Source organism: Scleropages formosus, chromosome 5 (assembly GCF_900964775.1).
Source record: "Scleropages formosus chromosome 5, fSclFor1.1, whole genome shotgun sequence".
NCBI classification, from domain to species: domain Eukaryota; kingdom Metazoa; phylum Chordata; class Actinopteri; order Osteoglossiformes; family Osteoglossidae; genus Scleropages; species Scleropages formosus.
Window position 1 is genome coordinate 2,216,510 of NC_041810.1, and position 23,991 is coordinate 2,240,500.

Consider the following 23,991-nt stretch of genomic DNA (forward strand, 5'->3'; position numbering starts at 1 on the left):
ATGTAAAATGTAGTAATATTTAACACAGTTTTAGAACAGCGTTTAAATTGTACCCATTTTCTTAAATAATTAAAATCAAAATACACTTTTTTTCAATTTTTTTAAACTAGACTCACTTTTGATAACCGGTTATCATCATCAGGATCACAACAGTCTAGAGCCAGTCCCAGAATCTGGGTAGTAGGCTAGGAGGGGTTCACCCTGGCTGGGACATCAGTCCATTGCAGAAATATTTATTGTACTCAGATCAAAATTTATAATGTTTACACTTTCCTCCAGAGTGATTTCCAGTGAACTCTATGTAGTGTTACCAGCCCACACACCGTATTCACCAAGGTGATTTACACTGCTAGATACACTACTTACACTGGGTCACTCATCCATACGTCAGTGGGAGACACTCTCTCTGTCACTCACACACTATGGGGAACCTGAACGGCATGTCTTTGGAGTGTGGGAGGAAACCAGGGCACCTGGAAGAAACCCACGCAGACACAGGGAGAACATGCAAACTCAACACAGACAGTGAGCATCGAACCCACATCCTCTCGCACGTCCCAAACAAACTTTCCTTTCTTTTGTACACCGGTACACAAAACATGGCTCACACACACAGCGGTAATTTTAATCATACTTTAATATTTATTGGTCTTCCTCTTGTGCTGATCTCCAGTGTTGACCAAAAACGGGCATCGTTTGTAGAACAAACAGACAACCAAAAAACAAAAAAAAAAAAAAAAAAAAAAAAAAAAATGCACGCCAAGGGTGACGTTGTCAGAGCTGTGGGGTTCAGCACGCCGGGGTGCAGGGGCATCGTAAACTCAAACCACACAGAGAAGCAGCGGCAGAGCTCTCTTTCATTCTGGCTTCCGAATGAAAGTGTCGACCTGACGACGACTGCGGTAGCCGGAATGACGTAGGACGTACATTCATATTGAGTCCAAAAGCAGCAGAGGTGCTGCACAACATCTTTCAGCCATACTGCAAGAGGACAGAGCAGATCTGCCGGTGGACAAGTGGACAGGAACTTCTCCAGAATTAAGATGACGGTGGCATAATGCTAAGGTACAAGGCGTATAGTGAGTACCTTAACCGTTGCAGATTGAAAGCTCCCAAGGAGCTCCACAGTTGTACCCTTGATCAAGGCACTTGGCCGGAGTAGCCTCCACACACAGCTGACCGAACACATGAGTAAGAACAAAGTGTAAAGGCTGGGCGACAACACTCGTGGTGGAAGTACTGTAAAATGCAGGGCCGGCTCGGGTACATCTTGGAATTTTACATCGCGCTCCCCGAAACTGAACGACGGGTCATTTGGAAACGATACGAACAACGCGATGGCTGAGAAAAAGCCAGCGGGACACAGCGAGTAGCAAATGCTTGTGCCATAACGTACGTAAAGAAAGGGAACAGTACACCAGCACGTTTTTGCCCCGCAAAGAACATGTAGACACCTCTATAACAGACTTCAGCCAGTGGGCTGTAACCATCCATCCATTCATCATCACTGCTCGTCAAAGCAGGGGTACGGCGGTCCAGAGTCTATCCTGGAAGCATAGGGTGCAAAACAGGGATCGCCCTGGACCAGACTCCCATACGTAAACTTTCACATATTTGTGTTTAACGAACCTCACAAAATCTGAATTCACACAGGGAGAGACCTTTAAAGCACAGAAACTGTCCCGTGATCCGAAAGTACTGTATATATAAATGAAAGCTAAGATAAAAGAGGACACGGAATGCCGTCCCGTAAGGCGGACGGGTCAAATAAATGTAGTGTCTTAAACTATAGCTATGTTCTTTACTGCTAGTTCCCAGATAATGCTATGAATGTGTCGCTGGAGCGGTTAAGGAATGGGACGGTAAAAGCTTGATAACTATATTTTGCTGCTTCGGTGGTGGGAGCTTTTCATCAACTTGAAAGTAAGGAATCTGTACTGCAATTTTTCTGAAATTACCTTTTCAGCTTTAAGACACAGGATATGATGCCCTTAATGATGTTACAGGATGAGCAGCAGTAAACTTTGCATTAAGAAATATTTCTCATACAGAGGTGCAGAAGAGATGGGTAGTGAGCCAGAGCATTGGTTTTTAGCACCTTTTTTTTTTTTCTACATGTGTTCATTCTGTAATATTCCTAATGTCTGTGTCACACCATAAACTGCACTTCAGATTAAATGAAATAACTTTGTTTCACACACACACACAAACAAAGACATCCTGTAAAACGAAAACTGGCAGACAACCACCCTCAGGGGACACATTGCTGATTCCTGTGGACGACAGAAACATATTAGAACTAATTATAACTAATTACCTGGAAAAACAGTCTCTTTAAACTTTCAATATCTGAAACACATTTACACTAATTTATAACGGTATGCTGGTGCCTTGCCACTGAAGCCGCTGAGAAATAGTGACAATATTTGAAACTAATGCGCTACATTATAGTAATTTTATTTCCACTTATCTGAAAATATGATATTCTCATATAAAATAAACTAACTTCTAAATTAGACATTTGGATGGAATCCAATAAAAAAATAAAATATATTTATATACAATCTTTCTAAAATTTCTCTCTTTATGGGGCAAAAACCCCTATTCTATATATTCTATATATATATATGTAGAATGAACCTTTTTAAAGAGTTCAGATTGTCACCAAAACTCATCTTACTGTACATTTCATTCAACAGTATAAAATGAACAGCGCTGTTAAAGATTTAACAACAATAAACAAACCATTTAGTTTACTTTTTATAGCGAAGAAACTGTGTCTCCATAAGAGACCTTCTAGAATGTCATTATTTAGGACCAGTGCCATAAACAAACACAAAAACCTACAGCAGTATCCATACACTGTTTTCCTGTACTCAGACGATCCTGACGCAGTTTATCGTCTTGTTCACAGTTCTCAAAGCAGCATAGACTCTTTCACTGGAAACTGATCCTGATCGTGACTGTAGTGCGGTCCTCCAAATACGAGGGGCTGCTGTCCTTGGTAGTGTTTCCTGGGTCGCAGCTGGGCATCTTGTGGGGGTGGACAGCTGAACTCTGAAACAGGTGACATCTGCGCCTTGTGAAAGCTGGGGGATCGGGGAAAGCCCCCGGGTGGACGACGGCCATCAGCGGCACGACCCAACGGCTCCCTGCCGCCACCCTGCCGCCACTGTGGCCTATATTGTGGTGAGTGTGTTGCTGTCCCCTGATACTCCTGTTGGCGATCCCGGGATAGGTGTGAGGATGCACCGATCAGCCTGGTGGGCTGTCTCGGGTAGCCGGTAGGATTCTCAGAGTCTCTGATGGGGGAGAGTCGGGTGGGAAGATGCAGCATGTTTCCATATGGTTGTTCTACCGAGGCAGTGCCAACGAGGCTCTCCAATGGTGCTTTGTACTGCCGATCCTCCAGCTGATGAGGAGCCCCATGGTATGCTGCAGGGAAGAAATTGGGTGGGACTTTTCCTGGGGTTCGCAGGTTCTGACCATCAACCGCTGGTCCGTGTTTCTGGAACCGTGGCCCGGTTCTGGTGCTGTCGGATGCCCGAGTCGGACTGCCCTGCTTTGCGACCCAAGCGCTGGCCTGTCCCCCATCGCGGAGTCTCTGAGTGGGAGGCTGTTCCAACTCCAGCACCTCGAGGACCTCCAGGTCCGTCTCCTGCACGTTGTCGTATTGAGAGGCGTTGGAGCCCCGGTTGGACCCTGGTACAAAGCCGTGGGTTCGAGACCCAGGCTGACGTTGGTACTGATCAGACCCTTCCACACTGGATAGCGAGGGCAACGACGCAGGCATTGACGAGGGTACTGGCAATCTGAACTGAGCATGGGGAATCCCTTGGCCTTTGCTGGCTTCTGCCAGCTTGACCTCAGAAGGTTTCACCCAGCGGGGACCCATGTCCTTGTGTGTGTTGGAAGTGGCGTTGGAGTTGTGGTTGGCTACTGCGTGGCTGTACGGCTTGGTGGGGAGCATGGGGGTGACATGGACTGGCTGCCTTTTGGGCTCTTCCTCCATTGAAGGCTGAGAGAAAGACTCCTTCTTTTCTACCCTGTCTGGCTTTGTAAAGCGCTCAATGGAATGTCTTGATGCCCGGCTGCTGGCTTTACCATCCCTTGGACGTTCAGACACTTCCCCTGGGTCAACCCTTCGGTCTACATCCATCTTCGGCAAGTTTGTGGCTGCTGACTGGTTGCTAAGGCTCTGCCCGTTGACTATGTGGTTAGTGGCGGCCAGGGGCTCTGGAGGGAGTTGCCCCAGTAACTTCTTGGGAAACTCCTCCTCCTTAGCTGTCCAGGAGAGATAAGAATGAACATTTCAATAAAGCTCTTAAAGTCTACTTCAACTATTGTGCTCAAAATAAAATGCAATAATAGTTTGCATCTAACCACAACGCTCAAGAGGAAAACTTTCAAAGTACACTGTAATCCTCACCTTACAAACACTACTGGGACCTGTTTCAGAACTCATTTTGCTCATAAATCCAAAGTCACTTCTACCACTATCCACCAAATCAATAAAGACTACATGGTACTGACCTCCCCCCATTTATTTCTGTAAAAGTCTCAGATATAGCTATATTTAAAGCAATACTCTGCAGGCGTAGGGGGCGCGGTGGCGCAGTGGCGCAGTGGGTTGGACCGGGTCCTGCTCTCTGGTGGGTCTGGGGTTCGAGTCCCGCTTGGGGTGCCTTGCGACAGACTGGCGTCCCGTCCTGGGTGTGTCCCCTCCGGCCTTACGCCCTGTGTTGCCGGGTAGGCTCCGGTTCCCCGCGACCCCGTCTGGGACAAGCGGTTCAGAAAATGTGTGTGTGTACTTTACAGGCCTTTTATTTTTAACTGAACTTAAATCACGCGACACTAAGACAAAATGAATCTAGAATGACTGAAAACGTGTCCTTCAGAAACTGCTACTTAATGCTGTTGATCGATTCATCCCATCAGCAACATTCATGTTGTTCCTTATCACCAATAGTCAGGAACACCAGACATGGTTTTGTATGTTTTGTTGCCAGCTATAGGCCAGTTATATAAATACAAATTGTGAATCTTTCTATAGCATATATTTATATAACACATTTATATATTGTGACTTTACGACTGTGTTAATCTCTTCTAATGGAACAATTAAGAAGCATATACAGTAGACGGGCAATAGTTTGACTGATATATAGAATCTTCTCCAAGAAAACCCATGAACAAGCTCTAGGAACTGCACCCATAGCAGATATAGTGACCTTAAGCCATTTCAGCATTTCCTAATAAACCTGTTTCAAAGCAGGTCAACATTCAACACTGACCACAAAACTGGCAAGACACACAGTATATCCAATGATTACATTCAGTGATGAACATCCACAAACTGGAAGGAATGGGAGTACGATCACTATGAAAATATGACAAGGAGAACAAAGAAGAAGCTCTACACATTTGAAGCCTTGCCATTTCCATCTTTCCTTTACCTTTCCTTTATTTTAGATGCCCAAAAACAGAAACAAACGTCATGTGGAAACCATTCCCGATTGTTTCCAAACAGTGAAGCAATTAACCCTAAACAGCCCTGTTCCCTGAATTGCAAATTTCTCAGCAGGCAGGTGATCCGAGTTCGACAGGTTGTGGCACGTCGCTTTCGAAGAAAAAGGACAGAACTTTAGACAGGGGAGACAAAGAAGCCCTGTGGTGGAGACTGTCAGTCGAGTGGACGGACAAGCAGACGAAGAAACAAATGAGCATGAAGGGAATACTTCTGACATTTGCCCACCGGTTAGTGTTGTAGGAGTGGATCTGAGCTCCACCCACTGTTTTGTAGACTGGTTGAGAGGGTTGGCCAAGCAGGGAACAAGAGACAGAGTGAAAAAGAAGTTTAACAGCATCACCGCGTGACACTTCCACACAGGGTGTATTTTACTGTACACGTGTATCTTACTGGGTTCCAATGACTGGCCTGACATTTCGTAGACCTCATTGCAGCAAAGGAGGGTCTCTGTTGAGTTTTGAAGGACACAACCAAAGCGAGTGCGTTTGAGAATATGTGCGCCAATGTCTTCGGATAAATTGTTGTTGTTTTTTTATTCTTTGACAGGTCAAATAAGATGCATCCCTGGACTAGCAGAGATCATTTCCCTTATGTAGGTTACAAACTTAACATTAAACATGACAGTAGATAAAGGTGTCAGCTAAATAAAAAATAAGAACAACAATAATTTCCTGACTGTCAAGATAGTTTTCACCATAAGTTTCAATCCTATGCAACAGTCCAGGGATACCACAGAAAAGTAAGCTCATGCCCAGACACTAAAGGGAGACCTATACAGTACAATAAAATAAAAAAAAAAGTAAAAAAAAAATAAAAATTTTGCTACACATAAAGAAACTGACAAGTCATTACATATACCAACACATACTGCGCATGCTATTAATATTATATATTCAAAAAAAAAAAAAAAAAAACACTAAAAGTTCTAAAATAAAACCAAAATAAAACTGACAAAAGAATGCGCTGAATAAGCTGACAGACACTTCTATAAATGTAAGAAAAAATTGTCATAATCATTATACTTTACGGTGTTGAAGTGGCCAGGTGACAACATAGGAGATGAAAACAAAAACTGCAGACTGGTGTAAATCTGCAGTCACTCACTACATCAATTGTATGAGTCTAGGCCAGACGGCCACCTACCTCCCTAACCCTGGTAGTGAGATGAAGCATAAATGGTTAGGAGAACCATAAACTCAGAGCAATCTTAGAACAACAAAACTAGAAATGGATTCTGCATGCCTCACAGGTCTTACTGTGCAAGTTACTTCTTCCAGCTGCAATATATGGGCCTAATTCAGTTTAAGAAATACAGTTATCCTGACACTGCATCCTTATTTCTCCTGAAAAAGGACTGAATATCGAAACACTAGACAATGAAATTTCCTATTCCATTTAAGAGGAAATAATTCCAGTTTGTTTCAAGGTCATCCCATGCTCACCCCACAATAACCCTAAATGATTACTAATGTCAATACGAAAAGGTGTGTAACTTAAAAAATAAAACAAATAATGGAATTATATAAATCTGAAAAAATAACGATTTAATAAACATTGTGACAGTGTGCAAGGACTGACGTGAGGAACACGAAGGCTATATGCCACATTTAATAAATTAATAATTCTAATATTAAAAGTGGTGCAAACGGAAGACGCAAAGAAACACGCAAGTATGGAAACAAGACTAAAAAGCCACAACATAACTGAGAGCGTGGGTACACAGTTCCCACAATGCACTGCGGCTCTCACTCTCTCATTCAGTCTCTTGGCATAATTTTCAAATGCCGTTTAGATGAAAATCTAGACCGACTGACTTTATTATTGACTAAATAAGTGACAAAACAGGAACTGGGAAACTGAGTAACGGGGTGAGTGGAGGTTCGCCGTCCAGATTTGGCTGAAGCATGCAGTACCTGGTGGGGGCAGCTCCAGTTTGGACCGCCTCAGCTCCGACATGGAGTTCTGCAGCTGTTCGATCACGAAGTCATCGTCGAAAAAGAAGTCCTTGGAAAGGGTGACCTGCAGGAACTCCACCAGCTCCTCCATGGACAGCTTCATCAGGTGCTCTACACAATCCGACCACAATGTGGAGCGGTTGGACAAGGACAGACACGGACAGAGAACAGAAAAAGTGAAAGGAAAAGCACCCAAAGAGGAAGATGACAAAAAAGCCATAGATGGGAGAACAGACATATGAAGGGAGCCAAGACACTTTAAGTATACTGGGTCATCATGTTTGAAACATTCACGTGGGAAATTTTTACATGTAGAAACATTCTTAGGGTCACTTATTATTTTTAACAGCATTTTCTTCACTTATCTATATTGAAAAATGTCTTGCGGTGCTTTTCTCGCCTGCAGTTTCGCAAACAGTCATTAGTAGTAAAGAGCACCCAGACAGAATAGTAATGCAGGACTTTAGCAACTCAACTCACTTCCACAATGTTTACAGCTGGCGGCTTGTGCTCCTGAGTGTCGGTGAGCAGTAACAAGATGAGAAACAGTGCACGTGTGTATGGGATGAATCAATAATCTGCATTCAGTAGGGGTTTGTGGAGACCATTTTTTTTTTTTTTTTTATTTTCCATCATTTTGAATTAGTTCCAATTTTAATGTAGCTAATAAAGTTAATAAATAGCTATACTCAAGACTTTTACACAACCATTAGATACATTTTTTATTTATTATAGCTTTACCTGCGGTTTTTTACAAAACCTAGACGATGAATAAATCAAGGGGCATTCGTTTTAAGCTTTTATCGACTGTGACTTAGTGGTTAGATCTGCAACCAAACTGAGCTGCAAACAGACCTTCGGTCCAAATTTTGTTTGTAAGATGACCCAGTGTAGTGGCATGTATAACAGTTGTGCAAAAATTACTTATTAACCAAGCCAAAGTCCACAGATGACATAGGGAGGTGGAGACTTTCAGAAGGAAGGAAACACAATAAAGTGATACAGAAACAGAGAAGCAAAACCTGCCTATCTGCTCTGATCACAAATGATGCAGAATAAATAACTAGTGCTAAAAATAAAATGAGCACAAGAAAGCCAGACATTCTTGACCACTGTGAAAGCAAGCTTCCAAATGGGATGCTCTGGGTGTCCATGAAACTTGACCCAAGTCTTTGCAGTGCAAAGTATGCAGCCCTCAACCACCCATGAGACCACACTGCTGGTGCGACGCTGCTATGGTGATGGAGTTCAACCGTCGCCTTTCTCTGTTGACTGAAATGAGTGTGTGGGGAGTGTGGGGAGCTGATGACTGCAGCTGAACAGTTTGGTACCGGTCATGCAGAAGGCAACTTGTTTAATTTGGCCTGCAGTTCTACAGGAGGACTCATGGGCCTAGAAGGTCTTCAGGGTTGTAGGGATCTCATGAACTGCAGCTTGGATTGCTGGCTCCAAAGAGTCAGAGAACCTAATTTAATGGTCACTGAGGATGATAACAGAATTCTGTGTTGAGTTTATGAACTCTAGGTGACTTCACTTTTGAGTCTGGGGAGAGTTTACCACATAACTTCAGTGGACCTTGAAAACAACAAAAGATCTTACACTGATGATGCTTGAGGAGAAAGAAGGACCTTACTTTTGTGGAGCTTAAGGACAGTATAGGACATGGCTGTGAGAACTCGCTCTCCCTCCAGGATGTAAATGTCCCAAATCCTTAGCGTCAAGGTGAATGGGGTCTGTAAGCCATAGGCATGAGATATCAAGCTGTTGCATTTCCTCTGTTAAAGTTACATACATATATATTTATTCATTTATCTTTTCTCCAAAGCAATTTACAGTGTTAACCTACTTAAAGTGATCTACCCATTTATACAACAGGGTGATTTTAACTCAAGCTATTCAGGAAAGTCCTTTATTGAAAGGTTCTACAGCAGGAGGTGGAATTTAGTCCTTCAAGTTCTATGCTCTAACCACTACGTCACCTGTTGCTCACAAGCGAAATTTTTACACATGCAATAAGGACCTCTCTGTCAGCATATAGAGTACTCAAGCTAAAGGTACTACAAGATGTGTGGTTCAATAACACGATTTCCATAGAAAGCAGAAATCCAATGACCACCATCGCATGAGGGACCAGCTGAAGATCACTCACCCTGTCGAGGAAACACTGGAAAAACCACTTCATGGTGTACAGGCTGGTGAATACTTCCTGGTTGTCCTGAGGGAAAAATTGGCATTTGTTTGACATATATTAGAATGATAAATATAGATATTATATATTATTAGAGTATTATGATGACTTAGATGAATATCAGACCACCTCAAAGGCCAGAACTTCTGCGTTAACATTGCAAGCCCGTGTCCCTTTCGTTTTGATCCCTTGCCACTGTGCTTTAACATCTCTTATCCAAAGCCCTCCTTTATTTCTCAATCATGGCTGAAACCATCACCTCCAAGGGTCTCCTGGAACACCCTGAAAAAATCACAATGAGTCGACCAAAGACCCCTGTAGACTACTTCAGAGGTTTCAGTCGAAACTTTTGACCTCTTACTCCTGCATTTCACTGCCACTTTTGGTTCAAGATCTCAAAAGTTCTCCAGCCATGATGATCCTCACCACTTTAGGAAATGATGGCAGCAGAAAGCAACACTTGTGTCCAAAGCCATTTGTCAAAGCCAGTTTTAATCTCTAATCCCATGTGTGCTCACATACCGCAGCTGACAATATAAATTTGACCAACCTGTGTAGGTGCTGAAGAAACAAAATGTCATTATTTACAGTAGATCACCAGACCACAAAGCAACAAGAGCAAGTAAATCACTAAGAAAGCAAAATAAAGAAGCACTTTGGTAGGGAGTTTCACGACGATAAAGAGTACAGTTGAGTGGTGAATGCTTTTTCAGTTTAATGGGTTTAGTTTCTAGCAGGGGCTGTGTCCCAGCAGGTACTCTGGTTTTGAATCTAAGCTCTTAATTACTCAGCATTAATAGGGATTTTGATAGAATGTGTCACATGATTCAAATCACATTAAAGTGAACAATCAAACAAGGAAGGAAATGATACACTAGTAGATTTCAGGTTATTTTTAATACAGCTAATAAGAATAATGCAATAAAACAATGTTTTTCAATCATGTTAAAGCAAGCTAAACTTTGGATATGAATTGCATATACTTGTATGTTAATATGTTGCCTTTATTTGTTCAGTTATGAAACAAAAAATGTATTTTGTTCAGGTTTAATTTGAAAAGTAAAAATGTTAAGCACTGATGGATAACCAATAAAACAAAGAAATGCTCATTTTAAATAGCAAAATAATATTTTAGAAACATATTTTTTTCATTGTTGTCTAAATTATTTCTAAATTATAATATGATTTGGTATGACAGCTACATTATAACCATAATAAATTTGGTCCTGTGATTGTTTTGTGCCTCTCACCAGATGCTGTTTGAGTTTGGGCAACAGCTTCTTCAGGATGCGGTCGTGGTGCTCCTGGAACCTTAGGAGTTTTGGGAAGCCAGGAACAAAGAAACCTGTGGAGCAAAGACTGAAACCTTCAAATGACCACACTTCTGGGGCATTTAAACATAGCAGTTAATACTAGTAACTAAAGACAAATGTATGATCTGTTCACAACATGTCTATAGTTATAGCGTGGGCACCGGCTCCTCAACTTGCACAATTAGGACCACAAGTGTGTTCTTAATTTGATTTGCTCATATATCCAAAGTCACTTTTACCACTAATTGACCATGAATAAAAGCTTAGTAATATAGGTGTCCCTCACTTTACTAAAAAAGGTAAAGCTATAAGCAGTTCTCCGTGACTGAGAAAAATCGATTACCACAATGATCATACTTGAAACATCTTGTCCAATGTTAATCAGCTTCTAGCTACTTTCAAATATTATCTACACAATTAAAATGTTAGTAACATTTCATCTACGCCATTTCGGTACAGCTTGTACCACTTCAGTTCACTCAACTCTCCAGTGTGAAATTCACTGTGCTTATGTACCTACCATTCTTTTACGTGGGTTATTTATCTGCTATTTATCCGTCTTCAACATATGCAAGACGATGGGATTCCTCTACACTTTGATGTACGTTAAAATTAAAATTAAATGAAAATGGCTCTAAAAAAAATAGTCTTCGCACGCAAACTCCTCTTAAATGCTGATGACTGCGATATCCCATAAACGTATGCAATGTTCCTCACTCGATATTGACGACAAACACCTGGTTGGGGCAGTAAACACTGTGGAACTGAACCGAACCATTCTGATTCCATGCTTCTATTCTGAGTGCATTTCATTGCCAACTATGAGCTAGGCACGGAAACGGAGGTCAATTTCACTCGGCAACAGACACAAATTTTACAAAATGGACAAGGGAGGGCAACTAAAAGCAGAGAAATAAAACGCTTTAAAAATGTGTCTTCAAAAACTTGTAACTCAAACACTGGTAACAGCAGCGTATTCATATTTACAGCATTTCAGCATCATTTTTCCTCCCACAATACAGTGTCTGTGTATCGGTGCAATTTTTTAACCTGTAATTAGTGTTGTACAGCTCTATTTATAATAGCACTGTGGTCATTTGTACAGTGCATGATGCATTTCATTTTGTTGTTTGGCATACTGGTCATGTGAACAGCACTGGCTTTGCGGTTGTGTGTACCGTGCATGGCGTGTTTCTGCCCAGAGAGCAGCTTGACCAGGGCCCAGAAAGCGTCCTCCTCGTTCATATAGATGAGCAGCAAAGCGGTGATCTGGCTCATGCCCTGGCAGTAGCCCACCTCCTGCATGGAGACACACACACACACACACACACACAGTATCAAATCCGCACATGCTCCCCCCGGAAGCTCACACTCATGCACCCACCCGCCCACCTCAGCCCCTCAGATTCATGGCAGCTGGTCCCGTCACCCCCCGACCACAAACCAGACGCTGGATAAAAAAGACTCCGCTGCAGGCTGCCAGCCTCCCACAGAGCTCCATAAAAATTTTATTTTTTACTTTTTTAAACATCTGCTGCACACAGCACAAATAATTTGATAAAAGCCTTTCTGACTGAAATTATAGTGGTTTAAAGTTACTCCAACAAAAGAGAGACACTTGGGGGAAAGCACGATTTCTCTTTGAAGTTTTAATACTGTGTTTAAGGTACGTCTGTCCTTAGCTAGTCTATTAATTTCCTCAAATTTCCATAAAGAAAGGACCACCGGTCCTCAGCTTACAAACACAATCGGGATAGGAAGTCAGTTTGTGACTCAATTTGTTCGTAAATCCAACTACTACCTTATAGTCAGTAGAAACATAACATAGTTGTCCATCAGTTTATTTGTGGGTTAAGTTTAGCAAAAACCTCAGACGAATCTACAGTTCATTAAAATTTTACTTATTTATCTAATTTTCATTATCAACTTGTCTTATACAGGGTTGCGGTATTCCAGAGACTCCTGAAATCACAGGGAGTCATTCGACAGGTTCTATAAACTTCTTAGATGTAACTATATTAGATAACACATTCACATTAAGACTCAAAATTATTAATTTTAAGCTACATTTAAATTAAAACAAATTTAAAATGACACAATTAAATAGGTATTCTGCAAATTCTTATTTAAATGCCCGTTTTAATTTCACCCATAAACATGCGCAATGTTGCTCATCTTGTTATTGATCACCGACACAGAGAAACACCAGACAAGAGCTGTTAACACCGTGGAAGTGACGTGAATTAATCCGATCTCAAAATTTTTAGTTCTATTTAACTAACGGTCAAATAATGGGTGGCTGAGGAAACAGAGATGCTTGCTGCATAACAAATTGTTCAAAACAAATGAAGAAAATACAAATAATAATTGAAAAGAAAAATGTTTGTATTGACAAAAATTTATACTTTGACTTTTTGTAGCATGAAGACCCCGTATACTATACATTCCGGAAAGAACTGGCTCTATCTAACCGACACACACGAAAAATGTACTGAACAATCCAACAAACGGAGAGACACGAGCAAGACACACACGCAGAGCCGGTAGCAGCCAATTTCATCATCTTTCATAAAGTGACCATTTTGCTGCAATAAATTAATTATAAATAGGCAGCTGGAGATTTCACTGTCAAAAACATGTAGCGGGAATGCAGTGTGAATTGCTGGTGGAAAAATGAGGACATGCCTTACCGTGTTGTACATGGAGTAAGCCGTGAGCACGTGGAACAGAGCCTGCTGTCTGGAAATGAATGACACCAGTCACTGTCATCGCTCAGTTCTGACCGTATAACCAACTCACTTTACTCCCTCTCACACGCTCTCTCTCTCTCTCACACACACACACACACACACACACACACACACACACACACACACACACACACACACACACACACAGTTATAGCAGATTACCGTCTGCTGCACGCAATTTATATACAACAATTCAGAATAACCTCAAGGGCAAAGAACACCATCCTCCTATGTTCAGTTTTTTGCGTATCCGGTCTGAAATTATGGACACCACTAATTGCTGCTCGGCCCAAACTGTTATTTACGGGTCTGCCACATGTGGTTCGGGCCACGATATTTGATCCGGAACGTTAAACTGAGATCACAAAAAAAAATTGTGCAAGGTGACTGTGTGATACAGTGACATACTGTGCTTTAGTTTTCTTATTATTCATTCATTCAAATGTGACATACAGCCTTTGTCTTCCTCAAAGCTGTCTGTAGCGCACTATCATGGTAAGTTTATTTTTGGTATCATTATTTTTTGTTAATTATTTTACATACGAGGGGTGCGGTGACACAGCGGGTTTGACTGGGTTCTGCTCTCCGGTGGGTCTGGGGTTCAAGTCCCGCTTGGGGTGCCTTATGACAGAGTGGCGTCCCGTCCTGGGTGTGTCCCCTCCCCCTCCGGCCTTACGCCCTGTGTTGCCGGGTTAGCTCCAGTCAATGTGTGTGTGTGTGTGTATTTTACATATAAGATGCTTTTTAAATGAAATTTCTAACTCACAGTTACCCAACAGCCTCAAAATGTGCTTTGTGGGGGATTCTGACAGTAGCAGTGAGGGGGGCAAGAAGAAAAAAAATAGCCACTGTAACAATCTTTATCTAATTTCCGCACTTATTGCTAGAGTAGAAGAAAAATGAAGATAAAAATAAAACAAAATAAAAAAAGAAAATTCACTTTCTCACCTCTATTTAAAACGAAGGGAAAAAAAAAAACTCTCGAGATGGAGAATGGTGAGGAACCTGTTATATAAAGGCCCATATTTGCTACTAAAAAACATGCCAGCAATTCAAAAAAAGCTTTCCGGACATGGAAACTATTTAAAACAATAAAAAAAACATTTTTATAATTATATTCTGGGAACAGTCTGAGAAAAAAGTAAAAACGTAAAAATGGAATTTGTGTTACAATAATTTTTCCTTATGATATTAGGGATTGTTCAGGGTGATTTTTGGGTGAAGTTGCAATGGGCTTGGAACAAACTGTAATTTTTCCCATTAACAACAATGGAATTAGACATCTCGTTATCCGGTTTTTCAGTATTTGTTTGGTTTTCAGGAACGGATCAGGACTTTCACGATTAACGGTCGATAAGAGTACCTTATGGGAAGCAGAGCACTAAGGCCAACAAGATCACAAAAATGTCAGATATCTATCCGCATCAATTGTACAGAAAAAAGAAAACGGGGGAAAGTCATTGGGACTTGAAGAAATGAAGAAAAACACTATCTGTCAGAATCGGGCAGCACGGTGGCACAGCGAGTACTACTGCTATCTCACACTACCTGCGTGGTGCAAGGGGATGTGGGTTCAATCCCTGCTCAATCTGTACAGAGTTTGCATGTACTCCCTGTGTCCGTGTGGGTTTCCTCTCAGAGTCTGTGGGAGGAAACCAGAGCACCTGGAGGAAAGTGCTGTTCAGATTCACCCATAGTGTGTGAATGACAGGTGTTTGGGCTGATAACACTACATAGAGTTTGTTGGAAGTTGCTTTGGAGAAAAGTGTCTTCTAAATCAATAAATGTAAATATGTAATGTAGAAGACACCATGGGGCCAGAATGCACAGCATCAGAAGGGGAATCACACGCAGATGTTTCAGTGCTGAAGGCAGCAGCAAACACACTTCTGCAGCGCAGTGACTTAGTTTCGATGAGGACACTTTTCCTCTGGAACGGCGTTTCTCTTCCATTTATGGAAATGTCACGTAACTCGGTGGCTGAAATAGAATGCGCTTCCCTCACGGTTCCAAAGCGCATGTAAAACCTCATGAAACGGCATCTTGCTCAAAATAGAAACGACCATTTGCGGCATAAACAGCCGCATAAAAGACGAGGCTCTTCGAAATCTGTCAAAATGATGTCGCGTTTAATGCTGATATTCGATGAACTCTGGCAGGAAAATAAACTTTTTAACTGTCCCTTTGGGCTCATACCGGGATGCAAATACATCGAGTTTAAAGCACCGCAAAAACAGCAGGTGACAAGCGACATAAATCGGCCTCTTTATTTAAACGTGAAAAATGTTTATTCGGGCGACACCAGTCGGAAGTAACTTACGAACTGACAAAAGAACACACACAAAACTGGCTGTGACACACTCAGCAGACAGGGCCGTCTCTCGCTTTCATGCGGTAAAAAATTATTTCAGTTACGCTGGCAATGTTACCGTAGTACGCTCATCCCCCGAGATGTGCTCATCGGGGGAACGAGAACTCGGCTTCACGAGGAGTTCCATTTAATACCTCTCCTCCTGTTTACGGGGCGTTTCTTCGCATTTACGAGGACCGATTTTGGATGGTTTGGATGGCCTGGATGGATTTTTGCCGGGAGACTACAGCCACCACGTGGTCTTCTTCACAATTATAGTTTGGCTCATTCTGCGCCAAGTTCGCAACCTCCATCGGCCCTTGTTTGATACTTTCACCCGTTATAATCTCAGCGATCGCGGTCCCGCCCGGACCGTCCGAACCGTCTCACGATTGGAGAGCGTCAATTCAGTTGCATCGTTTCCTTTGCTGTCTTTTGTCTTTACCGTCGTGTTTCACGTTTACTGCATTAAAGGTTGAAGTAATACATAAATACTGAGTATCGTATGTTTTTATGTTTCGTTGGCGAGCGTTAGCTAAGTGTACGGTACGTAACAGCTACGAAAGAGTTGAACGAGTGCAGGTACACAGGCATACGCTGTAACAGAGTATACAGAGTATACAGCAGGGAAACCGCCTTGTTACGCTGTGTTATGATAACTAATATTAACTATTGAAGTACTCTGTCCATTTAAATGGGATTTAGGGATATTTTAGCATAAATGGGTATCACTGTTGGGGCTCAGATTTTAATTTTTATTGAAGCTGGCGGTAATTATGCCTCTGATTTATGAGAATTCACCTTACAAAGGATTTTTCAGGAACAAATCTACTTCGTAAGGAGGGGAAGACAATCAAATTGGTTCAGAAGTAAAAACATGACATTAGCACAATACTTACTTGACATCATAGCGGTGCATGAACATGATATGGTCCCGATAAGTGCGATTCACATCGAGGTCAATCTGACGGATATCTGGCGACAGCCCTCTTGCCCTGAGCTTCAGGTTCTATCAACAAGAAAAAGCAAAAAAAAAAAACTTGTAATGCTTAAAATAATCACTCATAAAGGTTTGAAAAGTTGCATACAGAATATCTATTCATTTATTTATTATTTAGTTTCGAGTTAATTATTAAACAGCAATATCAGTAATGTCACTTATTGTGATTTTTTTTTAAAAATCAGGAGCAATGAAAAAGGAACTTCACAATAAAGCAAATAAATTTCCTATTCATTTTTTTTTTTTTGGATGGACCATAAAACTCTCTTTTTATATATGTGTGACTGCAGAATTATTATTGGTGTAATTTGAATATAATGTTTGCATGAGCACTGTAAAGCAGGCAGCAACAAAACAGTAACAGCTATGTGTCACATTATTATTGCCTTGACTCGCTTAGACAGCTGGTAGGTTCGAATGTCACCGCAGGCTGTCGTACCCATGACCAAGGTACTTACCATAAAATGTTCCAGTGAAATTACCCAGCTGTATAAATGAGTAAGTAAATAATTGCTAAGTAGCTTAACAGCGTAAATTGCTCTGGAGAAAAGTGTCAGCTAAATGAATTAACGTAAATGTTTGCTTAAGGGACACTTTCAACTAAAGTGGCTTTCCTGTCCAATTTGCGGACACTTTCCTCCAGAGAAACTTAGTCTTAACCTACTGACAGTGATTTACCTGTATAGAGAGGGACAATTTTCCCTCTATCAGCTCAGGGTAATTACCTTGAACAAGGGTCCTAGAGCAGGGGGTGGGATTTGTTCTCTCTCACCACCAGCAAAAGGTAATAGACCGTTAACACAGCTCCACCTTTCGCCCAAGGCTAAACTCTACCTCACCTCATAGAAATCCTTCTTCTCTTCCTTCATCTTGGGCACATCCAGCAGCAGTCCCCACACCTCCCCCCGGAGCTGCAGGGGGATGCCCTTGTAGATTCTTCTCACCAGCTGAGGACAAAGTGGGAAGACCCTCAGAAGCACCTTACACATGGAGGTCCACAGTGTATGAACAATCCCACATTAGTTTCACACCACTGATGCTGCCACAAGGAGGCTAGTGGGTCTGCAGGGACCACCAGGATCACAGTGTGTGGTCTGGACCTGCATCTTCCAGAATGTCTCAGCTAGCAGCTTCAAATTTCTACACATCCTGTAAGAGAAGCATGTCGACTCAGCTATAAAAACGTTTATATTCATCTGACGGAAAGATACTTGCAGTAATCTACCCATTTATACAGCAGGGTAGTTTTAAATATCAGTTCAACAGAAGTACCTGGATTAAGGGTATTACAGCAGTAATAATAATAATATATATTGCATCTGGTTTCTGCAGAATACATAAAGGATACATTGTGTGCATCTATTGCACAAATTGTATTTTCTATGAGATGTACGTCGCTTTGGGGAAAGTGTCTGTTAAATGAGTAAACGTAAATCTATATACATAATAGAATGAGATCTCTCTCTATGAATATAAATATATGTATAGAAGCTGGGTGATTTTGGTATGAGTTTATAGCTTATGTAATACAAGAATGATGGTGACACTCTTCATTTTAAACTTTTTGCTGCATCATGAATCCTCATTTGATGAATACCAAGACTGACATTAATTAATGTTCTATTCATTTTAACTTGTGAGAAACCAATTATTCCCATACCCACTCTCATCCTCGTCTTCCTTTCATTTGGGCTAATGTGCTCCGGCACCGAGTCCTACTAATAACGCTGACCGTCACAGAGTTGCCACATCCAGCACGCACTAAACACAGAACCACCTCATTAATATTGACCGCCATCATCACAGAGCATGCTAGCATTTGAATCGGTCTGGCTGATGTAGAGCCCCACCATTTCCCCAGTGGATCCTGGGAATTCTGCATAACGCTCAAAAAAACCCGAAACTGACACCGATTATCAACGAGCAGACGCATTGTTCTGAAAGTGATCAATACAGGCATTAAATCCTTAGGGGGAAAAAAAAAAAAATCCATGGGTCATTAGGGGAATATTAAAAGCGGCCAAAAACAAATTATTAGAACCTTTTTCTGAAGGTCAGGCTGAAAACCACTCTGAAGAAGTGTGTGGAGACCTGCCGAGCAGAAGTCCCTGCAGCGCAAATTCATGAAACTGTGCGTCAAAGCGGAACCAGAACTTCCTCTGGACGTACGCAGCTGCGCTTACAGTGTACAAGGCGGTCAAAGGAGCTGCGCCACGGTACTTACAGGACCCGACCACTCCCTACACCGCAGCAGGAGGGATGCGCTCCTCCATCTCTGGTCACTTGGTGATCCCTCATGTTTGATCATGCAAGCCACAAATTTTTGAAGACAAACATTTTCATGTTTAATTTTTAAGGATGTTTTCTTCACTCTGGTATTTGCAAAAATTCTACATCTTCTGGTTCCAGATCCAACCATTAGCTGGCAATAAAATGTGCCCAAACAGAGCAGGGCTGTGGGTTAATTCAGCTGTCTTAAACTGTTTACATATATTCGTTATCAGCGATCAACAACAAAGTAACACGTTGCACAAGTATTTGGGGTAAATAAGTAAACAATCTGCACCGAATATAAATATATATTATTGCCATTGAGCGTTCCTGCCATTTGGGTTCTTCTCCAACGTGATTTAATCAGATCACAGGTGGGCATCGATCGTGTCTTGTCTAGGTAGAGCAGCGCTTTTCAGCGGTTCCCATCTTTCATTAGATGTCAGTACTAAAAGGAAACATTGCTGGTGCATATTGATTAAGACTCGAGGTAAAGTCATTGTGCAAAGATCAGTTGTTCTGATGCTGTTAAATCAATTAATGGTTCATATTGGCTCTCAGCTCCTGAGTTTAAGAGCGTGAGATGGATTGATAGCTCACATATGTGTCGGGTTGTGGTACAGTCACTAGAAGGGCTTAGCTGAGAGCGGTCGAAAGCCCGCTGACCAACGGCCACAATGGATGTGTGGGCATTTTGGAAAAAATGCGGGACCAACTAAATTTTGGTGAATCTAATTATTGTGCTCTCTCTCTCTCTATATGTATATACAGTATAAGTGTGTGTCATTTTAAGACTTTACTAAACCATTTTTCCCAAAATATTTACCAAAAAAAAAAAAAATCACATTTTCCATGAAATACTGATGCAGTAAAAATTTCATAATAAAAAACCAAAAAAAAATTATCCAGAAAAAATTCAGAGGGGGTATGGGAGCGCAGCGGGTTTGGCCGGGTCCTGCTCTCTGGTGGGTCTGGGGTTCGGGTCCTGCTTGGGGTGCCTTGTGATGGACTGGCGTCCCACCCTGGGTGTGTCCCCTCCCCCTCTGGCCTTGTGCCCTGTGTTGCTGGGTTAGGCTCCGGTTCCCCGTGACCCCGTATAGGACGAGCGGCTTCAGCCAGTGTGCGTGCGTGTGTGCAAAAAGTTCAGATGTTATGTATATATTTGAACATCTTTAGAGTTCTGAAATGAGCTTATTTAGGGAAATTTAAATAAAAAAAAAAAAAAGATGTGGTCATTTCTGTCGTTCACTAACCACAAAAATGTTCAAGAAAAAAAAGGGTTTCCCACCCGGTTCAGAATGCCAAATGCAAACACTTGTAACCATAAAGGACATTTCCCATAATGCCTCAGTAAGCTATTTCAATGAGAGGCAGTAGCTTCGCAACAGCAACAGGTTGCCCTGTTTAAACTCCAATTCCCTTTATCCCTTTATCTGATGAAGGAATGCCCTCAGAAACACGAAGGCTTCTGGACCGCACTGCTTCCTTGCCGTTTCTAGGGCAACGACAGCTTTCTAATTATAGGGCAGCGGGGCTTGGAACCACGGCGGGTAGCAGCCGCAAGACTCCCCTGCAGGATGTGAAGGGCAGCAATGCCACACGAGCCCATCGGACCCCCTGAATTCACAAGAAACTGTGAGGGAGAACATGTGGAAGGACGTCTGTGGAGGCCGCGGTTATTTCAGAGAAGTGGAATTCTGGGAGACATATGGTGTGAAGACAGATATGCAAGGACGCATTTCTTACTCAGGGAAAGGGGGGGGGGGGGGGGGGAATAAACCTGAAGGTTATGAGGACAGATAAAAACAGAGTGACATGAAAAGGTTACCAAAAAAAAATAAATTAAACTGACTTTCAGAAGTCTTTCAGGCATCAAAAATAGTGCGAATGAGATACCTGCAACATCTTTTATGGTTCAAAGCTAAATCAGTGGGGCTTCAATAACATAAGAGGAGTCACTGAAGCCTCAGCAGAATTACGCGAGCCGGAATACTAAATTTTCAAGCCAATAAAGAGCCATATTTAACGTACTGCTGCAGAAAAACATAATCCGGCAAAGCGGATCAGAGCACACACATTTGTGCTTTTATGGTGAGACATTAAACTTTTTTATTACACCTTCAACTCTCTTTCAATCAAATTAAAAGCTCATTGGGGTAAGAATGCAGGGGGGGGGGCTCAGTTCAACTCTCCGTGACTGTCCAATTCCGCCGGCCTCGTGGCCACAGACCGTCTCCTTCCATTCAATTCATCTCCAAGGCAACCCGCTTCAAAGTCGGAAGCGTTACGAGCCTAATTCTGACAGAGAAAAGTTCATTCTGTGGAGGAGTATAGATATTAACTGCGCCGAAGAACAGCAGCATTCTGTCTAGGAAGACAAACGATCTCAGTCGACCTTAGTGTGTTCATGCAGATGGCTTCGTGTTCAAAAATCATCTTTCATGTAATCCTCCTTATACAGCTTATTCAGACAGACAGAGACAGACAGACGGCATTATATTTGGAGGCCAAACAGATCAAAGTCCTGCAGCAGCTCTGCACTGGTTATTTTTCCCTGCCTACTTTTAGTAACATGGTAATTAAACAGATCCTCTTAAATTCCGGGTAACGCTTTTTTCTCCCCCCCCCCGATTAAACTTGGTTCTTCTTTTTTTTTTTTTAAAACTTTAAAAAAGTATATGACACAAGAGAAACACTAAACATGGGTCATAAACAGTGACATAACCTTTTGGGACAACAGTGCTCAGTACAGTTATACACAAATACAAGCGTGCTTACATATTATTATATGAGGTAAGGGGTATGCAAATTGTATTAAGGGGCAGAAACACTTTAAGTACAGATTTTAAAGTGACATAACTCAAGTATTTGGGAGAAAAAAATCAGTAGTTCTCAATGGAAATACAGTAGGGGTTCGACGGTTACAGGAGGAGCCTGTCACTATAAAGGGAGACAAGAGTTAAAAGACAGACACACGGAGCGTAAAATTAAAGTACACTAAAATTATGTGCAATCATTCATTTCCGACCAGTATCTCGGTCTGTTGCCAGGTGACACTGCAGCAGTAACTGCGTTCCGTACACCAATGTCACCGTGCAATAATCTCGCTCTCCGGCGATGATTCTCACACGACCCTCTGAATGAGCTTCGGCGCGACACCAACATTTAATCATGACATGTACAAGTTCTGCTTTGAGGGACTCGTAACGCTCTGCTTAGATCCACTAATAGTCTGCTCTGGATACAGAAACTTGAACCTTGTGCCGAAGTGAAAGGCGTCACACGAGGCCCAGCATCGGTGCCCTCACCTTCTCGCTGTTCTTATATTTATCCCAGCTCTTCAGCATCTTCAGCCACTTTGCCGTTCTCTCCACTTCCTGTTGCTTTTGCTAGAGGCAGGACAGAACCGGTCAAAGTCTTAATTATATTCTGGCGGAGTTATCAAGTCAGACTGAAACAACACGAACAACATGGCATTCACAGTCACACAACATGCAGTTCATCCGGACACGAATGACCAGACGGCGGAGTAAAAATGGTTAAAACGAAGAACTAAATGTCACAATCTGAAGTGATTTACTAGCATTAGACTTAATGGCGTAATTTCAATTTTTGGAAAGAAAACCCAAACTGTTAAAATATAACAATTAAAACAATTTAAAAAGCATATAATTCTTCACTTTATTTACACATTACAAATTATACACAAATCCCCAAAAAATTATCTATACGACACATTGGAAGCAGCGGTCAAACAAACTACCGGACCCCCCGACCCCTATTAGTGGAGACATGCGAGGATGACCTGCATTAACAATGGCCTTTCTCTGACACAGCTCTCAAACAGCGAAAACCACGGCTCACTCTGGTGAAGTAACGCTTCCGTGTATTACAGGTACAATCCGGCTTGTTATTCTCAGAAAAGGAAGCAGAAGTAAAGAGAACAAGAGCGGGAAGCGCAAATGCAGGAGTTGACGGTGAACTCGAGAGAGAAGCCAGCAACGCTAACCTTTTCCTCCACGGAGTCGTAGGACGGCAGTTCGTTCTCGCTGCCGGAGGAGAAGAAGCAACAGCACAATAGGTTATATAACTGCTTGTCAAAGACAGGAAGCTCAGAGACACAGATGAATATTCATCAGTCTTCAGTTGGCAAGGACAGTCAGATATTCCACAAAGTACAAACCGCTTTCTCTCTGTTGGGGGTCTGAAACGCCACTGACCGCTGAAGGCCAGTATAAAGGGATGTATGTCCCAGGGAAGATGTGGAGTGCGCGCCTCCATCTAACTACCTGATCCCGACATCACGCTCCATCATACTGATAAGAGACGCAACTTTGGAAGCTTAGAGAGAAACAATCATCCAATGTGCCGGTTGAATGAGCGGATCCCGAATGACCCCCAGATCCGGTTCCACAGAACTGACTTTGGCGACCCGGTGGCTACACGAGAAGGAAATAACAGATTAAGATGTTCCCTCGCTTTCATTTTTATCCGACCTCTTCTCATCCCAAAAGAGCAGGGAAAAATGCACACAGTTTTCAAACCCATGGTCTGGTTAGACACAGAGTCATTACTCAAACGTCAGCTCTCTCACCACCACCATTGCACACTAGAACTCAGCTGCCACTCACACT

At 42.1% G+C, this 23,991-nt stretch overlaps 1 protein-coding gene across 5 annotated transcripts in view; it reads right to left on the reverse strand.

Annotated features, from left to right (window-relative positions):
- Positions 1–619: 619 nt before the first annotated feature.
- Positions 620–23,991, reverse strand: part of LOC108926678 (USP6 N-terminal-like protein) — a 62,121-nt gene continuing 38,749 nt past the window's right edge. For 4 of the 5 annotated variants that reach the window (XM_018739531.2, XM_018739530.2, XM_018739528.2 and 1 more), the window contains 11 exons: positions 23,367–23,406; positions 22,666–22,746; positions 17,926–18,033; positions 16,986–17,095; positions 13,677–13,725; positions 12,165–12,285; positions 10,924–11,018; positions 9,635–9,700; positions 9,119–9,218; positions 7,444–7,596; positions 620–4,284 (listed from right to left, as the gene is read on the reverse strand). In XM_018739531.2, the coding sequence (XP_018595047.1) occupies positions 2,918–4,284; positions 7,444–7,596; positions 9,119–9,218; positions 9,635–9,700; positions 10,924–11,018; positions 12,165–12,285; positions 13,677–13,725; positions 16,986–17,095; positions 17,926–18,033; positions 22,666–22,746; positions 23,367–23,406 (2,290 nt within the window). In that variant the 3' untranslated portion in view covers positions 620–2,917. Of the gene's footprint in view, positions 4,285–7,443; positions 7,597–9,118; positions 9,219–9,634; positions 9,701–10,923; positions 11,019–12,164; positions 12,286–13,676; positions 13,726–16,985; positions 17,096–17,925; positions 18,034–22,665; positions 22,747–23,366; positions 23,797–23,991 lie in introns of all 5 variants that reach the window. The other variant, XM_018739532.2, reaches the window with a different exon arrangement.